At 52.1% G+C, this 19,201-nt stretch overlaps 1 protein-coding gene across 1 annotated transcript in view; it reads right to left on the reverse strand.

Annotated features, from left to right (window-relative positions):
* Positions 1-7,972, reverse strand: part of PKN1 (protein kinase N1) — a 28,603-nt gene extending 20,631 nt beyond the window's left edge. The window contains exons 1-3 of the mRNA XM_052642824.1: positions 7,868-7,972; positions 2,878-3,181; positions 231-382 (exon numbers count right to left, since the gene is read on the reverse strand). Coding sequence (XP_052498784.1) covers positions 231-382; positions 2,878-3,181; positions 7,868-7,888 — 477 coding nt within the window. The 5' untranslated portion in view covers positions 7,889-7,972. The remainder of the gene's footprint in view (positions 1-230; positions 383-2,877; positions 3,182-7,867) is intronic.
* Positions 7,973-19,201: the final 11,229 nt, after the last annotated feature.

Below are 19,201 nucleotides of genomic sequence, written 5' to 3' on the forward strand. Positions count from 1 at the left end.
GATCTGACATCACCCACAGTCATCCAGTTTCCTCTCTGCCCCCACCCAAGCTGCCCACACTCCAATCCTGCTGCAGAGTCACTCCACAGCCCTCTGTCCCCAACCCAGAGTGCCCCAGCCTCCTGGGGGGCAGATGGAGGCACCACCCCGCCCCCACCACACGCTCCAGCCTGGGATGCGCCCACAGGTGTACATGCACATGGAGGGGTGTGCACGCACGCTGCTCCCACCTTGGTGCTGCCGTTGCTATACGTCTGGATCATGTTCTCTGCCCCCTGCTTCACCTTCAGCTCGATGGCCAGCTGCTTCTCCAGACCAGCTACGCGGCTCAGGTTGGTGGCTGAGCAGGCAGAGTCACCTGTGCCAGGGGACTGGGGGGCATCTGGAGGGGTGGATGGGGCAGAGTCACCGCAGCCCTCCTCTCCAACTGCCCAGGTGCTTTTGCGCCAGCTGAGAGGATCCACCCCAGGCCTGTGAGGAGGAAGAGCTGGGGGCCAGGGGCCACAGGGTCCACTCCCCACCAGCCCTCATAGGGAAACCCTTTCAGGGCTGGGGCGGGACCAGTGTGAATGAACACAGGTGTGTGTGAGGCGTTGGTGTGATCGTGTATACCTTTGTAGAGAAGGTATATACACCCAAAGATGTGCAAGGTTGTGTAGGCGTCAGCGGGTGTGGCTGTGGTTAAGTCTGTGACCTTCAAGGTGCTGGCATAACTGAGTGTGTCTCCCCAGGTGCTAGTGTAACTGTGAGATGTGAGGTGTTAGAATGCCTCTGTGAGATTCTGGGTGATGGGATGACTCTGCACGTCTGCGACTGTTAGCAGAACTGAGCATTCAGATCTCCTGGCGCTGGTGTGACAGCATCCGAGTGCTGGAACAGCTGGACATGTGTGTCTCTGGAGGTTGGCACAGCTCTGTGTCAATCTCCAGAGAGTGGTATGATCATCAGAGGGACTCTGGGTACAGCTGTGACAGGATGAGGTTTCTGAGCGTTGGCTGAACTCTTTCATTATCTTCAAGTGTTGATCCGATAGTGTTGCTGCTGCTGCTAAGTTGCTTCAGTCGTGTCCGACTCTGTGCGACCCCACAGACGGCAGGCCACCAGGCTCCCCTGTCCCTGGGATTCTCCAGGCAAGAACACTGGAGTGGGTTGCCATTGCCTTCTCCAAGGTATGAAAGTGAAAAGTGAAAGTGAAGTCGCTCAGTCGTGTCCGACTTAGCGACCTCATGGACTGCAGCCCACCAGGCTCCTCCATCCGTAGGATTTTCCAGGCAAGAGTACTGGAGTGGGGTGCCATTGCCTTTTCCGTCTGATAGTGTTAGCCTCCAGCTATTGACACACCAAAGAGGTGTGTGGGTGTTGGGCTAAGTGATGCTGAGTCTCAGGTCTTGTCCAGTTGAGTGTGTTAAGTCTCAGGCGGTTTATGGGTTGGTAAACTCCTGTGGCAGCGGCTCTGTGTGTCTGTGAGCGTGTGTGAGTCCTCAGGTTTTGTGTGTGTGTTGGTGCGATTGCGTATGCGTTTATCTGGGCACTGGCTGGCAGTATGGACGTCTCTGGGTATTCACAGAATGCTGCTGCTACTGTTTAGTCCCTCAGTCACGTCCGACTGTTTAGCAACCCATGGAGCGTAGACGGCCAGACTCCTCTGTCCATGAGATTTCCCAGGCCAAGAATACTGGAGCGGGTTGCCATTCCCTTCTCCGGGGGATCTTCTCGACCCAGGGATCGAATCCACATCTCCTGCACTGCAGGCAGATTCTGTACCGCTGAGCCACAGGGTGGGCCCTCAGAGTAGTCTGGGTGCTGGCGTGACTGTGTGTGAGGGTCTCTGGCTACTGATGTGATGTGTGTTACATCTTTTAGTTGAAAGATGAAAAAGTTCTGCAGATTCCTTGCACGAAAATGTGAAAATACTCAACACCACTGAGCTGTATGCTTAAAAATGATACATTTTCTGTGTTTTTTTCCAAAACGTTTTATTTTATATTGGAATATAGGTGATTAAGGGACTTCCCTGGTGGCTCAGTGGTAAAGAATCTGCCTGTTAAGCAGAAGATGCAGGTTCAATCCCTGGGTTGGGGAGATACCCTAGAGAAAGAAATGGCAACCTACTCCAGTCTTCTTGCTGAAAAATCCCATGGACAGAGGGGCCTAGCAGGCTGTAGTCCATGGGGTCACAAACATGGGGTCTAAACAGAAGCAATAACAATAGCCAACTAACAATGCTGTTATACTTTCAGGTGTTGTGTTTTTTTAATCACAATTTAAAATTTTTTTTAATCAATTGGAGCCTTTAGGTGTTGTCCAGGTGTGGGTGTGACTGTGACTGTGGATATTTGTGTGATACCTTATAAGCCCTTTGGTGTTCTCCAGGTGTGGGTGTGACTGTGTCTGGATATTGGTGTGATACCGTGTAAGCCTTTGGTGTTGCCCAGCTGTGGGTGTGACTGTGTGTAGGTTGGGCCTTTTGTCTGCCTGTATTTGGGCCTCCCAGGTGGCACTACTGGTAAAGAATCCGCCCGCCAATGCAGCAGACGCAAGAGATGCAGGTTCAGTCCTGGGTCGTGAAGATGCCCTGGCGAAGGAAATGGCAATCCACTCCAGTATTCTTGCCTGGGGAATTCCACTGGACAGAGGAGCCTGGCGGGCCACAGTCCATGGGGTCACACAGAGTTGGACACGACTGAGCACTTGTCAGCAGTGATAGCAGCCGCCTGCATTTTCAGGTAGGAAGCTGCCGTGACCGAGTATGTCTCCCTGGGGGTCAGTGGCAATGGGCTGGCCGGCTGCACCCTGGGACACAGTGGGTGAGCCCTGGGCAGTGGAGGCCCCCCGTCCCGCACCCCCCACCCCCCAGCCCAGGGAAGCCTGGCTCACCGTGTACGCCCACCGCGGGGTCGGGCAGCACCACGTGGGCATGCAGCTCCTGCAGCTGCTGGTGCAGCAGGTCAAGCCTGCGGGAGGAGCCGCGCAGCACCAGCTCCACGGGGCCGAGGTTACGGCCCAGGTCAGTGGTGGCCCGCCGCAGGTTCTCTGCACCCTCCTTCAGCTTCAGCTCCTTGCGGATCTCCCGCCGCAGACGCTCCCGCTCCAGCTCCAGCTGCTGCTGTACCCCAGGGGCTGCCAGGTCGGCACCTGCCAGGCCCAGCTGCTCCAGCAGGGACCAGCTGCGCGGCTCACTCTGCGGGGGACAGAGCAGGGTCAGTGGGGCCAGGGTGGCTCTGGGGGTGCAGACCACATTCAACTGGCCTGGCCCGGCCTCCTCCTGGGGGGAACTCCTGACACAGGCCCTGCTCCATGTCCTCCGATGGTCCCCCAAAACAGGGAGGTGAGACAAGGCCCTGTGCCTGCTTCCTGACACCTCCAAACTGTGAGGTCCCAAGGGCAGGGCCTTCTCCTTGCCTGTCCCCTCAGACAAGAGGACCATAGGTACAGTTCAGTCTTCCCGCACTGTCCTCATGCAGTGGGATCCTGCAGGGCAGATTCCATTGCCTCATCACTGGGTCCCCACAGCTCGGGGTCCCCAAGGTCAGGCCCGATCTCTCCTTCCACTGTCCTCCCAAATTAGGGGGGCCCAAGGACAGGCTTTGTCTCCCTCTGTTGCCCCCAAATGACCAGGTCCTGAGGGGAGACCCCCTCTCTCCTCTGCTGCCCCCCTAAACTAGGAGGTCCCAAAGGCAGGCCCCATCTCCGCTCCCTTATGCCCCACATTAGGAGGGCCTGAGGGCAGCTTTCATCTTCCGTCTGCTGCTCCCCAAATGAGGAAGTATCAAGGGCAGGCCTGTGATGCCCCCCAAACCACAAGGTTGGGGTTCCAAGAGCAAGTTCCTTCTCCTCTTGGCTGTACCCTTGAACTAGGAGGACCCAGGGACAGGCCTTGTCTATTTCCTGTTGTACCCTCAAACTAGGAGGACCCAGGGACAGGCCTTGTCTATTCCCTGCTGTACCCCAAAACTAGGAGGGTGTGGAGACAAGCTTTGTCTATTCCCTGCTGTACCTCCAAACTAAGAGGACCCAGAGACAGGCCTCATTTATTCCCTGCTGTTAACCCCAAACTAGGAGGACCCAGGGCCAGGCCTCGTCTATTCCGTGCGGTAACCCCAAACCAGGAGGGCCTGGAGACGGGTTTTGTCTATTCCCTGCTGTACCCCCAAACTTGGAGATCCGGGGGCCAAGCGCCATCTCCCCTCCTTTTGTCATCTACAACTGGGACCCCAAAGAAAAGAGCACTGTTCCCTTCCTCCTCTATCCCCCCAACCTAGAAGCCCAAAGGGCCCCAAACAGTTTCATCTTTCAAACAGAAAACTCCAAAGCGAGCATCCCACCTCCTCTCCTCAGTCCAAAACCGAGCGGTACCGAGGGGAGGGCCCCTCCGGCCTGTGCCACTTGGGGTCCTCTTCTGCTGCCCCTCCCCCACAAGGACCCCAGCCCCCACCTCCAGCTCCGGGTCCAAAGGGGGATCAGCCTCCGCCATCCTGGGCCCCGGCTGAGGGCCCCGCCCTCTTCCTGAACCTCAGCCCTGCCAGGGCCTCTCGCTTGCTACTTCCTCTTTCCTGCTGGCTCCCGGCAACCCCTGCGAAGGCCGGCTCTGGGGCTCTGGGGCATCAAGAGGACCTTCCTCTCAGCCCCCACTCGAGGGCTGAGCCTGCTTCTCTGGGGTCATCCCAGGGGTGGCCCCTCTGCTCCCTGTCCTGAGGATGCCCAAGGTGTACACAGCAGGCACACACACACAGGCCCGCTAGTGTGGACACGAAGAGCAGCCTTCCCCACATATACAGCTTCCCTACAACACACTCTTATACACCTACAGGCATCACAGGCTGGCCAGTGTGTGCCCACCCCCCACCCCTGTATATACTTATATACACCAACACCCACAAGTGCTTACATGGGCGGGCCAGCCCCCTTCCTGTCCCAACTTCCGGCTTCTTCTCAGCTCGGTTGCCTGCTGCTGCTGACCACAGCTTGGAGGCCTGGGGGCCCGGCCGGCCCTGCGGTACCTCCCTGAGGCCCACATCATGAGGAGACAGCTCTGCAGGGCTGGAGTGCCAGTGTCTCCACTTAAGCTCAAGTATGATTAAGAACCATGGTGGTTACTACAAGCAGCAAGCCAGGTCAACTAACGCCATTCCAGGAGGTGCTACTATCACTCCGTTTTCCAGATGAGGAAACCGAGGCCTGGGGCGGTGACCTAACTTGCCCAAAGCCTCACAGCCAGCAGGAGACAGAACTAAGATTTCCAACAAGAGTGCCCAGAATCAGAGCTAGTTGTCAGCCAGGCAGGAAGAGCCCCGCGTATATTATCTGCCGCCATGGTGAGACCCCGTTTCAGAGATGAGGAAAGTCAGGGTTCACTCTCGATCAACTTCAAGGGCAGCTGCCCCCAAAGAAGATTTACTTCAGGCCTAAAGTGTCACTCCCATGATCCTACTGACCCCTCAATTTTATCCTGAGCAGCTGCCATATTTCCCCTCCTACTTTACAGGTGAGGAGACTGAGGCTCAGAGGGATGGCAGCAGCAGTTCTAGATGGCAGAGGGGATTGCCAACACTCCCACCTCACTTCTGGGGGCAGCTGGCAATATCCAGAGCCATTCTGGGTTGGTTGTCATAACTGGGGCTGCTACTAGGCTCTATGGGGTTGAGTTCATGGAAACTGCTTGACATTCCACTGTAAACACGAGAGCCTCCACCTCCAAGAATGATTCAGCCCCAAATGTCAATAGTGCTGAGCTTTAGAAACCCTGGATTAAAGGACACAGACTCACACCCTGAGCTGCTGGCCATGACCACTGGTAAGGATTTCACAGCAGCCCCACCTGCAAGGGGCTGACCTGGTCTACGTCCTTCCTCACTGTGAAAACTCTCTTGGCTACATTTTTTTTTTCAATTTTGACGGCAGAAACCAAGGCTCAAAGAGGGAATGGCACTTCACACTGTGAAGAAGTGGCAACTCTGGAATTTACACCCGGGGTCACCTCCTACCACCTGCTATCAACCAGGTCCCACCGGCCACCCAGCCCCACCCTGTCCCCAGCAGGCAGAGCAGCGGTGCAGCCAGGAGCGGGGCCAGCTTGAATGAGGGGAGTCCGGGTTGGGGGGGAGGAGCAGAATCCCTCAGCCCCACCTCCTCCAGCAGCTGAGGGCTGAGAATATGCAAAGGAGGGAGAGAGGGAGGCTGGGCCTCCCGGGTTCTCCTTCCTTGGGTGACTCACTCCTATCCAGGGCAGGGGTCACCTGAGGGCCAAAGAGATGAACCCATGAATCAGGAGCCTGGCCTGGCCTTGGGGAATCCCCAACACCCTCCAAGAAGCAGAAAACACCTCCCCTGCCCCAGGTCCAGAGGGTCCACTTCTCAGAAATTCCCTCTTCCTAGAGTGACCTGGGATCTAGACCCCATGTCCGGAGATTTCAATGCATTGGGCGTTTCTGGAATCCGGACAGGACATCCGTTTGCCGGACACAGAACAGACAGGCACACACACTGGGACAGACAGAGGAACAGGGGTAGCAGACCCAAGCAGCCACGAGAGAGAGAGGAATGACCAGGACGGGGTGAGGGTGGGGGTGGGGGTGGGGTAGGGGGAAGAGAGCAGGCAGGAAACGGGAAAGGGGGCCAGGGCGCAGGTCCAGCCTCGGTCCAGGAATCACAGTCTCCGTCCGGGCCATGTCTGCTACATGCCAAACACATGCATGTGCCAGGGGAGTCCTACACTGTCCTCCCAGGGCTGATGGGGTAGAGGCAGGGACCCAGGCCCTCCCCGGCCCCCAAGGTCTGACCTTGTGTGATCGGCAACACCAGATACGCCCAGCTCCTCGGCAAGGCTGGCAGGCCATCAGCAGGACTGGGGCGGGGGACAGGGGGTCACGGGGGAGACACAAAGGGGATGTGGGGGCAGGTGCAGAAGGAGATGAGAACCCAGTTACACAGCAACCACAGGACGATGGAGAGCTGATGAGGCAGTGTGGGGGCACCGGAGGTACAGGACATGTCTCAGATTTGGGTCACTGACCCAGAGAGGTTTCAGCAGTCACTCTGGCCCTGCTTACCACAGGCAGGGCAGGTGAGTCCCAGGCTGCGATGTCCACAAGGTGGCCCAGGGAGAACCTGGGTGGGTGGCACTTCGGTGTCAGTCACCTGTGCCTCTGTGTGTGTTGATGTGTGGGTTGTGGGGTGACCCAGTCCAGGCAGGATTCCAGGTAAGAGAATCCCCAGTTCATTGACATGGACACTCCCCACCCGGAATCCTGGGATAAGGTTCCACCTGGCAGCCGAGTGGCTGGCTGTGTGGGTCCCTGGTCCCCAGACCTAAAGAGGTGACTCTGGCACTTCCGCCAACAGGTGCCAATCTGCAGCGTCGCGACCATCGTAAAGCTCAGTCCGGAGGTGGGGGTGCCGCCGCTGGAGCTTTGTTGTGCGTGGGGGAGGGTGGGGGAAACGGGGCGAATGGCTTGCGCCCTTCCCGGGGCATCGCGCCAGGCACCTGCTCAGGTGGAGCGGCACCTGCCGGAGAACCGAACGCTGAGGAGAGGGAGCGAGCGGCAGGGTCGACTGGCATCGGGATGCCCAGCTAGCCACAGACACCCGAAGTCGAGCCTCCGCTGCGCCCCCTCTAATTCTCAGAGAAGGGCGGAGCTGGGGATGTTGTAGGACTCCCCTCGCTCCCCCACCCTCCCCCGTGCGTACCTCCACCTGCCGAGGAGACTGCGCTGGCTCCACGGTGCTGGCCCAGGGAGGGGGCGCCTAGCGCTCGGGGGAGGTGGGGACCCGCCCTGGCCGCCCCGATCCCGGGAGCTCCGGCGGTGCGCGGGCGGGGGTCCCCAGCGCCGGCTGGCCGCTGGGCGGCTGCGAACGCAGGTGCGCCTACCTGCACAGCGTCGCTGGCCATGTCCACACGCAGCCCGCCAGGGGTCCCCGCGCGGAGGGAGGGGCGCTGAGAGGAGCGCGCGTGCGCCCCGCGCGGGGCGGGGCGGGGGGCGGGCGCGGCGCGACGCCCCCCGCAAGGCGCAGGGCCGGCTCCGGCCTGCTCGGCTCGGGCAGCGCCTGGCCTGGCCGCCGAGTCCGCGCGCCGCGCCCTCCGGCCCCAGCGGCCGCCGGGCCCGGTCACGTGACCACTGAGGTCGGCGCCTGGGGAGGGGGCGGGGCCGAGGGGCGGGGCTCCCGGCGGCCCCCGGGGCTACAGGGTCCTGGCCGCTTGTGCGCCCCCCTCCGGAGCGGAAGCTGCCGGGTCGGTTTCGCTCGTCTTTCCTTCTTTCGGATTTCTCCCTTTTCCCACGGGTCACCCGATTGAGCGCGCGGGAACCCAGAGAAAAAGAGGGAGCCACATTAAAGCAGGGAGCGGTGGAAGCCTTTGGACCTCCCTGGACCTCCTCTCAAAAAAACAAAAACAACTCATTTTCTCCCTGTGTTTGCAAGTTGAGGCTTCCTTAGAACGAACTGTCATTCAGGGGCACCGGAGCTTCCCCCACAGGCTGGAGACAAGCTCTGAGCAGACTTGTGTTCAAATTCCAGCACCCTATGCCTTGGGGGAGTCCCCCAAACCTAAGAGCCCCTTATCTGTTAAAAAAAAAAAAGAGAGAGAGAGAGAGAGAAAGAGAAGGATTGACCTACCCACCCTTGGAGGTGTTGACAAAGTGAAATGAGACAATGCATGCCAAGTGCTGTGAACGCAGTAAGCGCTGGACAAAGGTTAGCTGCTGTGATTTTTAGTGTTTTTGCCGCTGTTATGTAAAGAGATTTGACCCCTAAATCCGTCACGGACTCGCTGTGGGCCCTGTAGCGTCTGATCCTCAGTTTTCGCCTCTGTAAGACGGGGACACGCCTCTTCGGGGCTGCTGCATGCAAGTGGCGCTCCACCATGCAGACTCGTGCCCGGTCGGAGGCGGAAGGTGAAGAACTCTGAGGAGCTTCTCCAGGCTCTGCGGAGTCGCTGGAGCATGCAGCCTGGCTCGTGGCAGACCGGGCACTCCCTTTCAAACTCGGTGACTGAACCAAGCTGCGGTCCCTTGGGCGCGGGGCAGAGAGCGCTCCTCCGCCTTGGCGCCTCCCTGGGACCCTCCAGAGCGCGGGAGGCCACCTTGGTTACCCGCAGCTTTACATGGTATACGCAGTCCCAGAGATCGGGGCAGGGTGTTTTCTCTCTCCCTTTGGGCGACTCTTTGGGGCTGGGTAGTGGTAGTGGTCAGGAAGCGACAGTTAGAACTGGACATGGAACAACAGACTGGTTCCAAATAGGAAAAGGAGTACGTCAAGGCTGTATATTGTCACCCTGCTTATTTAACTTCTATGCAGAGTACATCATGAGAAACGCTGGACTGGAAGAAACACAAGCTGGAATCAAGATTGTTGGGAGAAATATCAATAACCTCAGATATGCAGATGACACCACCCTTATGGCAGAAAGTGAAGAGGAACTAAAAAGCCTCTTGATGAAAGTGAAAGAGGAGAGTGAAAAAGTTGGCTTAAAGCTCAATATTCAAAAAAAAAAAAAGCTCAATATTCAGAAAACGAAGATCATGGCATCTGCTCCCATCATTTCATGGCAAATAGATGGGGAAACTGGAAACAGTGTCAGACTTTATTTTGGGGGGCTCCAAAATCACTGCAGATGGTGACAGCAGCCATGAAATTAAAAAACACTTACTCCTTGGAAGAAAAGTTATGATCAACCTAGATAGCATATTCAAAAGCAGAGACATTACTTTGCCAATTAAGGTTCGTCTAGTCAAAGCTATAGTTTTTCCAGTGGTCATGTATGGATGTGAGAGTTGGACTGTGAAGAAAGCTGAGTGCCGAAGAATTGATGCTTTTGAACTGTGGTGTTGGAGAAGACTCTTGAGAGTCCCTTGGACTGCAAGGAGATCCAACCAGTCCATTCTGAAGGAGATCAGCCCCGGGATTTCTTTGGAAGGAATGATGCTAAAGCTGAAGCTCCAGTACTTTGGCCACCTCGTGCAAAGAGTTGACTCATTGGAAAAGACTTTGATGCTGGGAGGGATTGAGGGCAGGAGGAGAAGGGGACGACAGAGGATGAGATGGCTGGATGGCATCATTGACTTGATGGACGTGAATCTGAGTGAACTCCAGGAGGTGGTGATGGACAGGGAGGCCTGGTGTGCTGCGATTCGTGGGGTCGCAAAGAGTCGGACACGACTGAGTGACTGAACTGAACTGAACTGAGTGGTGGTGGTGATGGTTAACAGAGAAAGAGGAAGAGGAGGAAGAGAAGTTATACCAGTCTACAATCCGCCCACTTCTCCTCTCCATGGTCTCCACTAAGTCCATCTTCATCGTCGTTCACCTGGACCAGTGCAGTCGCCTCCTGTCAGGTCCCTGGGTTCCTTCCTTGACCTTATAGTCTCTTTTCCCCACAACAACCCAGGGATGCCTAGGAATGTCTAAGTCAGGTAATGTCCCACCTCTGCCTAGATCCCTCTTTGACTCCCAGCTTCCCCAGAGGAAAAGCCAAAGTCCTATCAGCAACCCACAAGGCCCTTCACCTTCCTTCTCTCCTCTTCTCCCACCTTTTCCCCTTGCTCACTTTGCAGCCACACCTGTTTCCTGGCAGTTCCTCAAATATTTATCCATTGAATTAAAGAAACCTTTGAGCCAGCTCTTTTGCTTTTGATTTAAATGTGAGGAAACTCAGGCCCCTCACCCTCAATGAGCTTCCCAGGTGGTGCTAGTGGGAAAGAACCCCCGACTGTCAATGCAGTAGACACAAGAGATGCAGGTTCCATGCCTGGGTCAGAAAGATCCCCTGGAGGAGGGCATGGCCACCCATTCCAATATCCTTGCCTGGAGAATCCCAGGGACAGAGGAGTGGGGAGTGGGGCCTACAGTCCACAAGGTCATGAAGAATCAGACATGACTGAAGCGACTTAGCACCAATTATAAAGTCAAGATGTTTATGGTCCTTGCTGCATCTTCCTCTAATTCTCCAGCCCACCCATTTTACAGATGGGGATGATGGGGACAAGCAAGGCTGAGAGCCAGTCCACCACCTTATCCAGGGAAGGGCCCTCTGCTGCCTGACATGTTTCCAGGCTGCTTCCCTGGATAGAGCTGGGGAACCCTGCCAAAGTCTCACTCCAACCTTCTGGCATTCATTTACTCAGTGAATATTTATCGGCAACCACTGGGGACTTCGGCAGCACTGGAGACAAAATTTCACTCTGGGCTTGAAATAGGGACACCAAGGACTTATTGTATAAACTCAGCCAAATATGATAACTGCACCAACACCTCCCTGTGCCTCCTCTGGCCTCTTTCCAGTCCTCTCCAGGGCTTTAGAAGCCCTAAATCACCCCCACCATAACCCACCTCTGCCTGCTGGAAAACCTATTTCTGGCACTCTGGAGCTCTTAGGAAAAACACCACTCCTCATCTGGCCTACAAGGTAGTCCAGTCCAGCCTCTGCCCACCCGTCCAGCCACATCCCCCTCCACTTCCCTCACCCCCACTTAACAAAACTGGCCTTTTTTCTGTTCCTCAAATATTCTCACCTTACTTCCAACCACAGGGCCTTTGCACTGGCTGTTCCCCAGTCTGTAATGCCCTTCCCTCACATCTCCCCAAGGCTGGCCTCTTCTGACCATTTAGGTCTCTGTTTGTATGTCATCTCCTCTGAGAAATCTTCCCAAAGCACCTCCATAGCCTGTCATCTCTGGCCCATGGCTCTGCTTTTTTTTTAAGATTTTTTTTTTAATGTGGACCATTTTAAAGTCTTTGTTGAATTTGTTACAATACTGCTTCTGTTTTATGTTTTGGTTTTTTTTGGCCACCAGGCATGTGGGATGTTAACTGCCGGATCATACCCACAACCCCCTGCGTTGGAAGGTGAAGTCTTAACTGCTGAACCGCCAGGGAGGCCCGTTTTCTTTCTTGTAAATATCGCTTGTCCCTGAAATTTCCCAGTAACTGGCCTAAGCTCACTCAGTCTTTGTGGAAGGAGTGAATGCACTGAGTGTGAGCTGTCAGGAGAAAGGTAACCCAGCCAGTGAATGCCTTGGGAGGACAGCTGCCCCATTGTAGAGGAGGCAGAAGGGCTGGCACTAAGGGACACATTAGGAAATTGCCAAATAGATAGAGAAGAAAAGGGTGTGTGGTGGAAGGAACAACGGAAGCAAAGGGGCCCAGAGGTGGGTGAGGTAGAACCTGGTGTATCCTTCTTCCTCTGCCCTCGTCTCCCACCCACATCCCCTCACTCATTCCACTCTGGCTGCAGAGCCTCCTCACCCGTGCTGATTCTTACCTCAGGGCCTTCGCGCTGGCTGTTCTCACGGGCTGTAATGCTTTTCCTTCTCATCTTGGTTTTCTCTCTTTCTCACTTCATCTCCATCTTTGTCTAAATGTCACCTTCTTAAGAAAGTCTTCCCTGACTGCATCTCCACCCAGAACAAGGCCCACCCCATCTCTACCAAACTCCACCCCTCACATACTTTTTTCATCCTTGCAAATTTTAATAAATTTGACGACTATATTCTTTCTTTGTCAGACTTTACCAGGAAGATGTCAGTTCCCAGAGGGCAGGAGGGGCTTCCCTAGTGGCTCAGTGATAAAGAACCCACGTGCCAAGCAGGAGACATGGGTTTGATCCCTGGGTCGGGAAGGTTCCCTGGAAGAGGAAATGGCAACCCACTCCAGTATTCTTGACTGGAGAATCCCATGAATAGGGGAGCCTGGCAGCTACAGTCCACGGAGTTGCAAAGAGTCGGACGCAACCTAGAGACTAAACAGCAACAAAATGGGATAGGGATTTTTGTGTCGTTCACTGCTGGGTCTCTGGCTCCTCGTTGTTTTTCAGTCCCTAAGTGGTAACTGACTCTTTGTGAACCCATGGACTGCAGCACCCCAGGCTTCCCTGTCCTTCATTATCTCCTGGAGTTTGTTCAAATTCATGTCCATTGAGTTAGTGATGCCATCCAGTCATTTCATTCTCTGTTGTCCCCTTCTCCTCCTGCCTTCAATCTTTCCCAGCATCAGGGTCTTTCCCAGTGAGACAGCTCTTCCCATCAGGTGGCCAAAGTATTGGAGCTTCAGCTTCAGCATCAGTCCTTCCAATGAATATCAGGGTTGATTTCCTTTAGGATTGACTGGTTTGATCTCCTTGCTGTCCAAAGGACTCTCAAGAGTCTTCTCCAGCACCACGGTTCGAAAGCATCAGTTCTTTGGTGCTCAGCCTTCTTTACGGTCCAACTCTCACATCTGTACATGACTACTCTTGCTCCTAGAATAGGGATTAGCACACAGAAGTTACTCAAAAAACAGCTGTTGGATGAAAAGATGAACAAACCAGGTATCATGAAAGCATGGCTGGAGTTGGGTGTTTGTTTGTTTTTTTGCTGATGGACTTGGAGTAGAGAAAACACTCCAGATGTTGCCCATAGTGGGAGTGGAATTCAGACCTGACCCTGAGGACTGTGGGAATACTGGTAGATTCTTAGCAGGGGAGGAACTTAATAAGGATTTTTTCTCAAGATATAAGGCTCTTTGCAAAGCAAGTCTTCACCAGCGGTGGGGAGAGGGGGGGCCTGAGAAAAGAAATAGGAGTAGATTCATTTGCCACCAGAAGAACTACATGTATCAACAAGGCTAAACTCAAAAACATCATGTGGAGCGAGGGGATAAAGAAGCAAGTTTAAAAAATGATAGTTTGCTATTATTTATATAAATTACAAAAAAATCCAGAAAGGGATATTATGTATCAAGTTTGTGGAGCAGTTCAGAGTAGTGGGCAATATGCCTGGCATCCTGGCTGAGGTTTCCCAGGCTGCATGCATGCTAAATTGCTTCAGTTGCATCCCAGTTTTTGTGACCCTGTGGACTGTAGCCAGCCAGGCTTCTCTGTCCATGGGATTCTCCAGGCCAGAATACTGGAGTGGGTTGCTATTCACTTCTCCAGGGGAGCTTCCCTACCCAGGGATCAAACTCACATCTCTCATGTCTCCTGCGCTGGCAGGCGTATTCTTTACCACTGGCGCCACCTGGGTCCAAATTCTGGCACCACTGCACAGGGACAGTGAGACCCTGGGCAAGTTTCTTTTTTTTTTTTTTAATTATTTTTATTTACTGAATGAATGTATTTGGCTGTACCAGGTCTTAGTTGTGGCATATAGAACCTTAGTTCCCTGACCAGATCGAGCCCAAGCACTCTGCATTGGGAGCATGGAGTCCTAGCCACTCAGCCACCAGGGAAGTCCCTGGGAAAGTTTCTTCACTGCTCTGAGCCTCAGTTTCTTCACCTGTAAAAAGGGATGACCATAGTGCCATCTCCCTCATAGGGTTGCTGGGAAGCTTAAATGAATTAATTCTCATAAAGCTTAGGATGCATGAGCATGCTTAGCTGCTCAGTCGTGTCCAACTCTTGGCATCTTCCTGGGCTGTAGTCCACCAGGCTTCTCTGTTCATGCGGTTTTTCAGGCAAGAATACTGGAGTGGGTTGCCGTTTCCAACTCCAAAAGCATGGGATAGGGCTGCACTGATTGTTCAGTTATTTTTATTGAGGCTGTTTCTGTAGCGGGGGAGGGAAATGGAGTTGGGGATGTGAATAGAAGTGACTTCCACTTTAACAATAATGTTATGTTATGTCTTTTACTTTAAATTATTGATTATTTTGTTGAGGTGCAACTTACATATGGTAAAGTACACAGATCTTTTGGCTTGCAGCAACATGAATTTGTATATACGCACCTACCCCTGTGGCCTCCACTCCCCTGTTGCATAAATTTTACCTGTGCCCTTTCCCTGGCAAGCTCCTTGTGTAGATTCTATGTAAATTAACTTTACATAGAAGTTCTTGAGCTTCATACTTCACGGAATCATTTTATGATTTTTTTAAAATGGCTGGACTCCTTTTCTCTCTTTTTTAATATGGACTAAAGTCTTTATTGAATTTGTTACAATATTATTTCTGTTTTATGTTTTGGCTTTTTGGCCACAGCATGTGGGATCTTAGCTCCCAAAGCAGGGATTGAACCCACACTCCCTTCATTGGAAGGTGAAGTCTTAACCACTGGACCACCAGGGAAGTCTCCAAATGTCTGGATTCTTTCCCTTAATATTGATTTTGTTTTCTGTTAATGTAAAATTCACCCTTTTAAAGTGTACAATCCAACGTACACTGGATTATACAGCGTACAGTGTATGTTTGTAAAGAACGTGATGTTTTTAATATTTATCCATCATGTTGTAGATATCAATCATTCATTCCTTTTGATTTCTAGTGGTATTCCATGGTGTGAATGGACCACAGTTTCTTTCTTCATTCATTTGTTGATGGACATTTGGGTTGTTTCCAGTCTGGATCTGTTATGTATAAAGATAACTTTTTGACCACACCGTGCAGCGTGTGGGAATTTAGTTCCTGGACCAGGGATCAAGCCCACAACCCCTGCCTTGGAAGCATGGAGTCTTACCCACTGAACCACTAGGAAAAGTGAAAAAGTAAAAGTGAAGTCGTTCAGTCACGTCCGACTCTTTGCGACCCCATGGACTGAGGAGCCTGGTAGGCTACAGTCCATGGGATTTTCCAGGCCAGAATATTGGAGTGGGTTGCCATTTCCTTCTCCAGGGGATCTTCCTGACTCAGGGATCAAACCCGGGTCTCTGGCATTGTAGGCAGACGTTTTACCATCTGAGCTACCAAGGATTGAGCTGAACCACCAGGGAAGTCCCGTTCATATCTTTTTGTGGACAAAAAAAAATGTTTCCCTGGATTTCTCTGGTGGTGCAATGGATAAGAATTCACTTGCCAATGCAGGGGACACGGGTTCAACCTCTGGTCTGGGAAGATTTCACATGCCACACAGCAACTGCGTCTGGGCGCCTTAACTACTGAGCCCATGCTCTAGAGCCCATGAGCCACAGTTACTGACACCTGCACGCTCTGAGACCTGCAAGACACAACTAATGATCTACTCATCAGTAGCTCCTGTCCTGCAGCTCCTGAAGCCTGAACACCTAGAGCCTGTGCTCAGAAGCAAGAGAAACCACCGCAACGAGAAGCCTGCACACAGCAACTAGAGAGTAGACCCCACGTCGCGCAACTAGAGAAAGTCTGCGTGCAGCAGTGAAGATCCAGTGCAGCCAAAAATTGAAAAAAATAATAACAGTGTGTATATGTCAAAAAAAAAATTTTTTTAATGTTTCATTGTTATGAGGACTGCTTAGTCATGACATAGGTGCCTGTTTAACACAATGGGTCTGATTGGAGATGATTTTTTCTGTCTTCGGAGGGTGGGGGTGGACATTAGCAATGTCTGGAGGCATTTTTGGTTTGGAGACATTGAGGCACGGGTGTTACTGGCATCGAGAGGCCAAGAATGCTCCTAAACATCCTACAAGGCACGGGATGGCTCCCACTGCAAAGAAGGATCCGGCTCAGATGTCAAGAGTGTTGGGCTCGAGGTTCCCTTGTTAACCTTATTACAAACTGCCAAATCATTTTCTGAAGTGGTCTTCTCATTTCTGGTTCCTCCACAGTCTCTCCTCCAACCTCGGCACTGTAAGTCTTTTCCTTTCCTAAGTCTTTCCTTAGCCATATGGGTGGGTGTTTAAAAATCTTTCCTATCTTAAAATAATTCTGAAATGAATCAGGCCAATATGACAAATGTGAACATTTTTTCATCTTGGGTGGTGGATATACTTTAGCTGGCTCTAATCTTTTCTGGATTTAAAGTTTGTAGGATTTTTGTTTGTTTGTTTCTTGTGGCTTTCTTGTTGCTTGTTTTGAATAGTAGAAGCTCCCCCTGGCTGCATAGATGGTGAATGCCCTGTTTTTTCTTCTTTTCCCCCTTGTTTTCCAAGACTTCTTTACTGGACTCAACTGGCTCCGGTCTCCTCCTTCTCCGGCATCATCTCAGATAATCTAATTCCTCCAAGGTCACCTTTCACCTGCTTTCCTGGAGCTCCTCTTCTTTCCCCAGGAACTGGTTTCCTCCAGGTTTCCAACTTACCTGGCTTTGGCCTCTATCTCCACCTATAGACGTTCTGTTGTTCCATCGCTAAATTGTGCCCAACTCTTCGTGAGATAGAGGTTTTGGCTAAGTCTAATAAAGAGAGCTGGCTTTGACTTGAATTCCTGCCAGCAGTGGGACTTTGGGACCGAGACTAACTCTCTCTGGAGCTCAGGTCAACCACCTGACAATAGATACGAACAATGGATGTGCTAATACACACAGCTCATCTATTCCAGGTGAGGGTTAATCTGTTGATATATTTAGATTTCTCAGAACAAGGCTGAGCACCAGGACAGACACTGGGCTGAAAAGTAGGGGAGTCACTTGCCTCCAACACAGCATTTAAGGGGGTGCCCCCCAATTAAATATAATATGTGTTTTTTTAATGTGCAATTTTTAAAAAATCAAAAGTAATGGGGAAAAAATCCAAATAAAGACAGGATCAGGGCTTCCCTGCTGGCTCAGTGGTAAAGTATCCACCTTTCATTGCAGGAGACACAGGTTCAATCCCTAATCTGCGAAGATCCCGCATAACTCAGAGCAACTAAGCCTGAGTGCCATGACTACTGAGCCTGTGCTCTGGAGCCCCAGAGCCACATGAGCCCACATGCTGCAACTGCTGAAGCCCGCAAGCCCTAGAGACTGTGCTCCGCAGCAAGAGGAGCCAACGAAACGAGAAGCCCTCTCATCACTAGCAGAGAGCAGTCCCCGCTTGCCACAACTACGTTGCCCAGACAGCAACATAAGCCCGGCACAGTCAATAATAAATAAATAAATAAAATTGTTATTATTATTATTTTTTAAAGACAGGATCAGTAGTTCTGAACGTTTCCTTTTGCCTCAGGTGCAATATGGCTTGACGCAGCACTGTTACTGGCCCTGTCTTTACTTAAAATTTTGATATTTTGCTCATCAGATATTTTAGAGAGATTTTAAGCATTAATTTCAATTTTAAAATACTGCATTCAAATATTATTTATCTTGATGACTCAGTTTTTTAAGATTAAAAAAAATTATTTTTTTATTTTTGGCTCTGCTGGGTCTTTGTTGCTATGAGTGGGCTCTCTCTAGTTGTGGAGAGCAGGGGCTACTCTCCGCTGTGCGTGTTTCTCGTTGCAGTGGCTTCTCTTGTTGTGGAGCACAGGCTCCAGGTGCACGGGGTTCAGTAGTTGCAGCACTCAGCCTCAGTAGTTGTGGCTCTCGGGCTTAGTTGCTGCACTGCATGTGGGATCTTCTCGGACCAGGGATGGAACCCACGCCCCCTACATTGCAAGGCAGATTCGTAACCACTGAACTACCAGAGAAGTCTCATGAGTTTTTTGCTTTGGTGTTTGGTACCCCCCTTTAAGTTTGCATGCCTCACTCTCATTTTGGCCCCGCTTCCCCACTTCCGGGTATAGAGGAAGTGCTCTATAAGTGTTCTGATGTAATTATTACATACAATATCTACCTTATGTCATGTAAAGCCTCCCTCTGGATTGACTGGTTTCTCTTCATTGGGCTTTTTGACTGAAGTTATACCTGTGATGACTTTAGCTCTGAATTTGTCTCAGACACGGACCCTGCGATAGCTTTATACTAAATGAAAACTGAAATGCCTGAACCTCTTTGGAAAACTGTGGACAAAGATTTAATTGTGTCAAGGGCTTAGGGAGACTGGAAAGCTGGAGCAGGCTTATGGAGTTTGCCCTACTTACTTTCCTTCCTCCTTTCCACCCCCCAAATCTCCTATAGCTGAGAAAAGACTGACACTACCAGGTATGGCAAGAATTAAGAATCACTGGAACTTTCACAGGGTGCTAGTGAGAATGTAAAGTGGAACAACCTCTTAGAAAACTGTCAGGATCTCCTAAAGCTGAACACTCACATGACCTTCCACTCACCATTTCACTCCCAGCTATTTGCCCTAGAGAGGTAAATTCATTTTCACAAAAATATTTGTATATGATTTATTAATAACGGCCAAACACTGGAGAAAAAATGTCTATCTATAAGTGAATGGAGAAACTACATTGGCTATACTGTGGAATAGCCACACAGTGGAATACTGCTGGTGCTGCTAAGTCGCTTCAGTCGTGTCCTACTCTGTGTGACCCCATAGACGGCAGCCCAGCGGGCTCCCCCGTCCCTGGGATTCTCCAGGCAAGAACACTGGAGTGGGTTGCCATTTCCTTCTCCAATGCATGAAAGTGAAAAGTGAAAGTGAAGTCGCTCAGTCCTGTCCGACTCTTAGCGACCCCATG

Source organism: Budorcas taxicolor, chromosome 7 (assembly GCF_023091745.1).
Source record: "Budorcas taxicolor isolate Tak-1 chromosome 7, Takin1.1, whole genome shotgun sequence".
Classification (NCBI taxonomy): Eukaryota; Metazoa; Chordata; class Mammalia; order Artiodactyla; family Bovidae; genus Budorcas; species Budorcas taxicolor.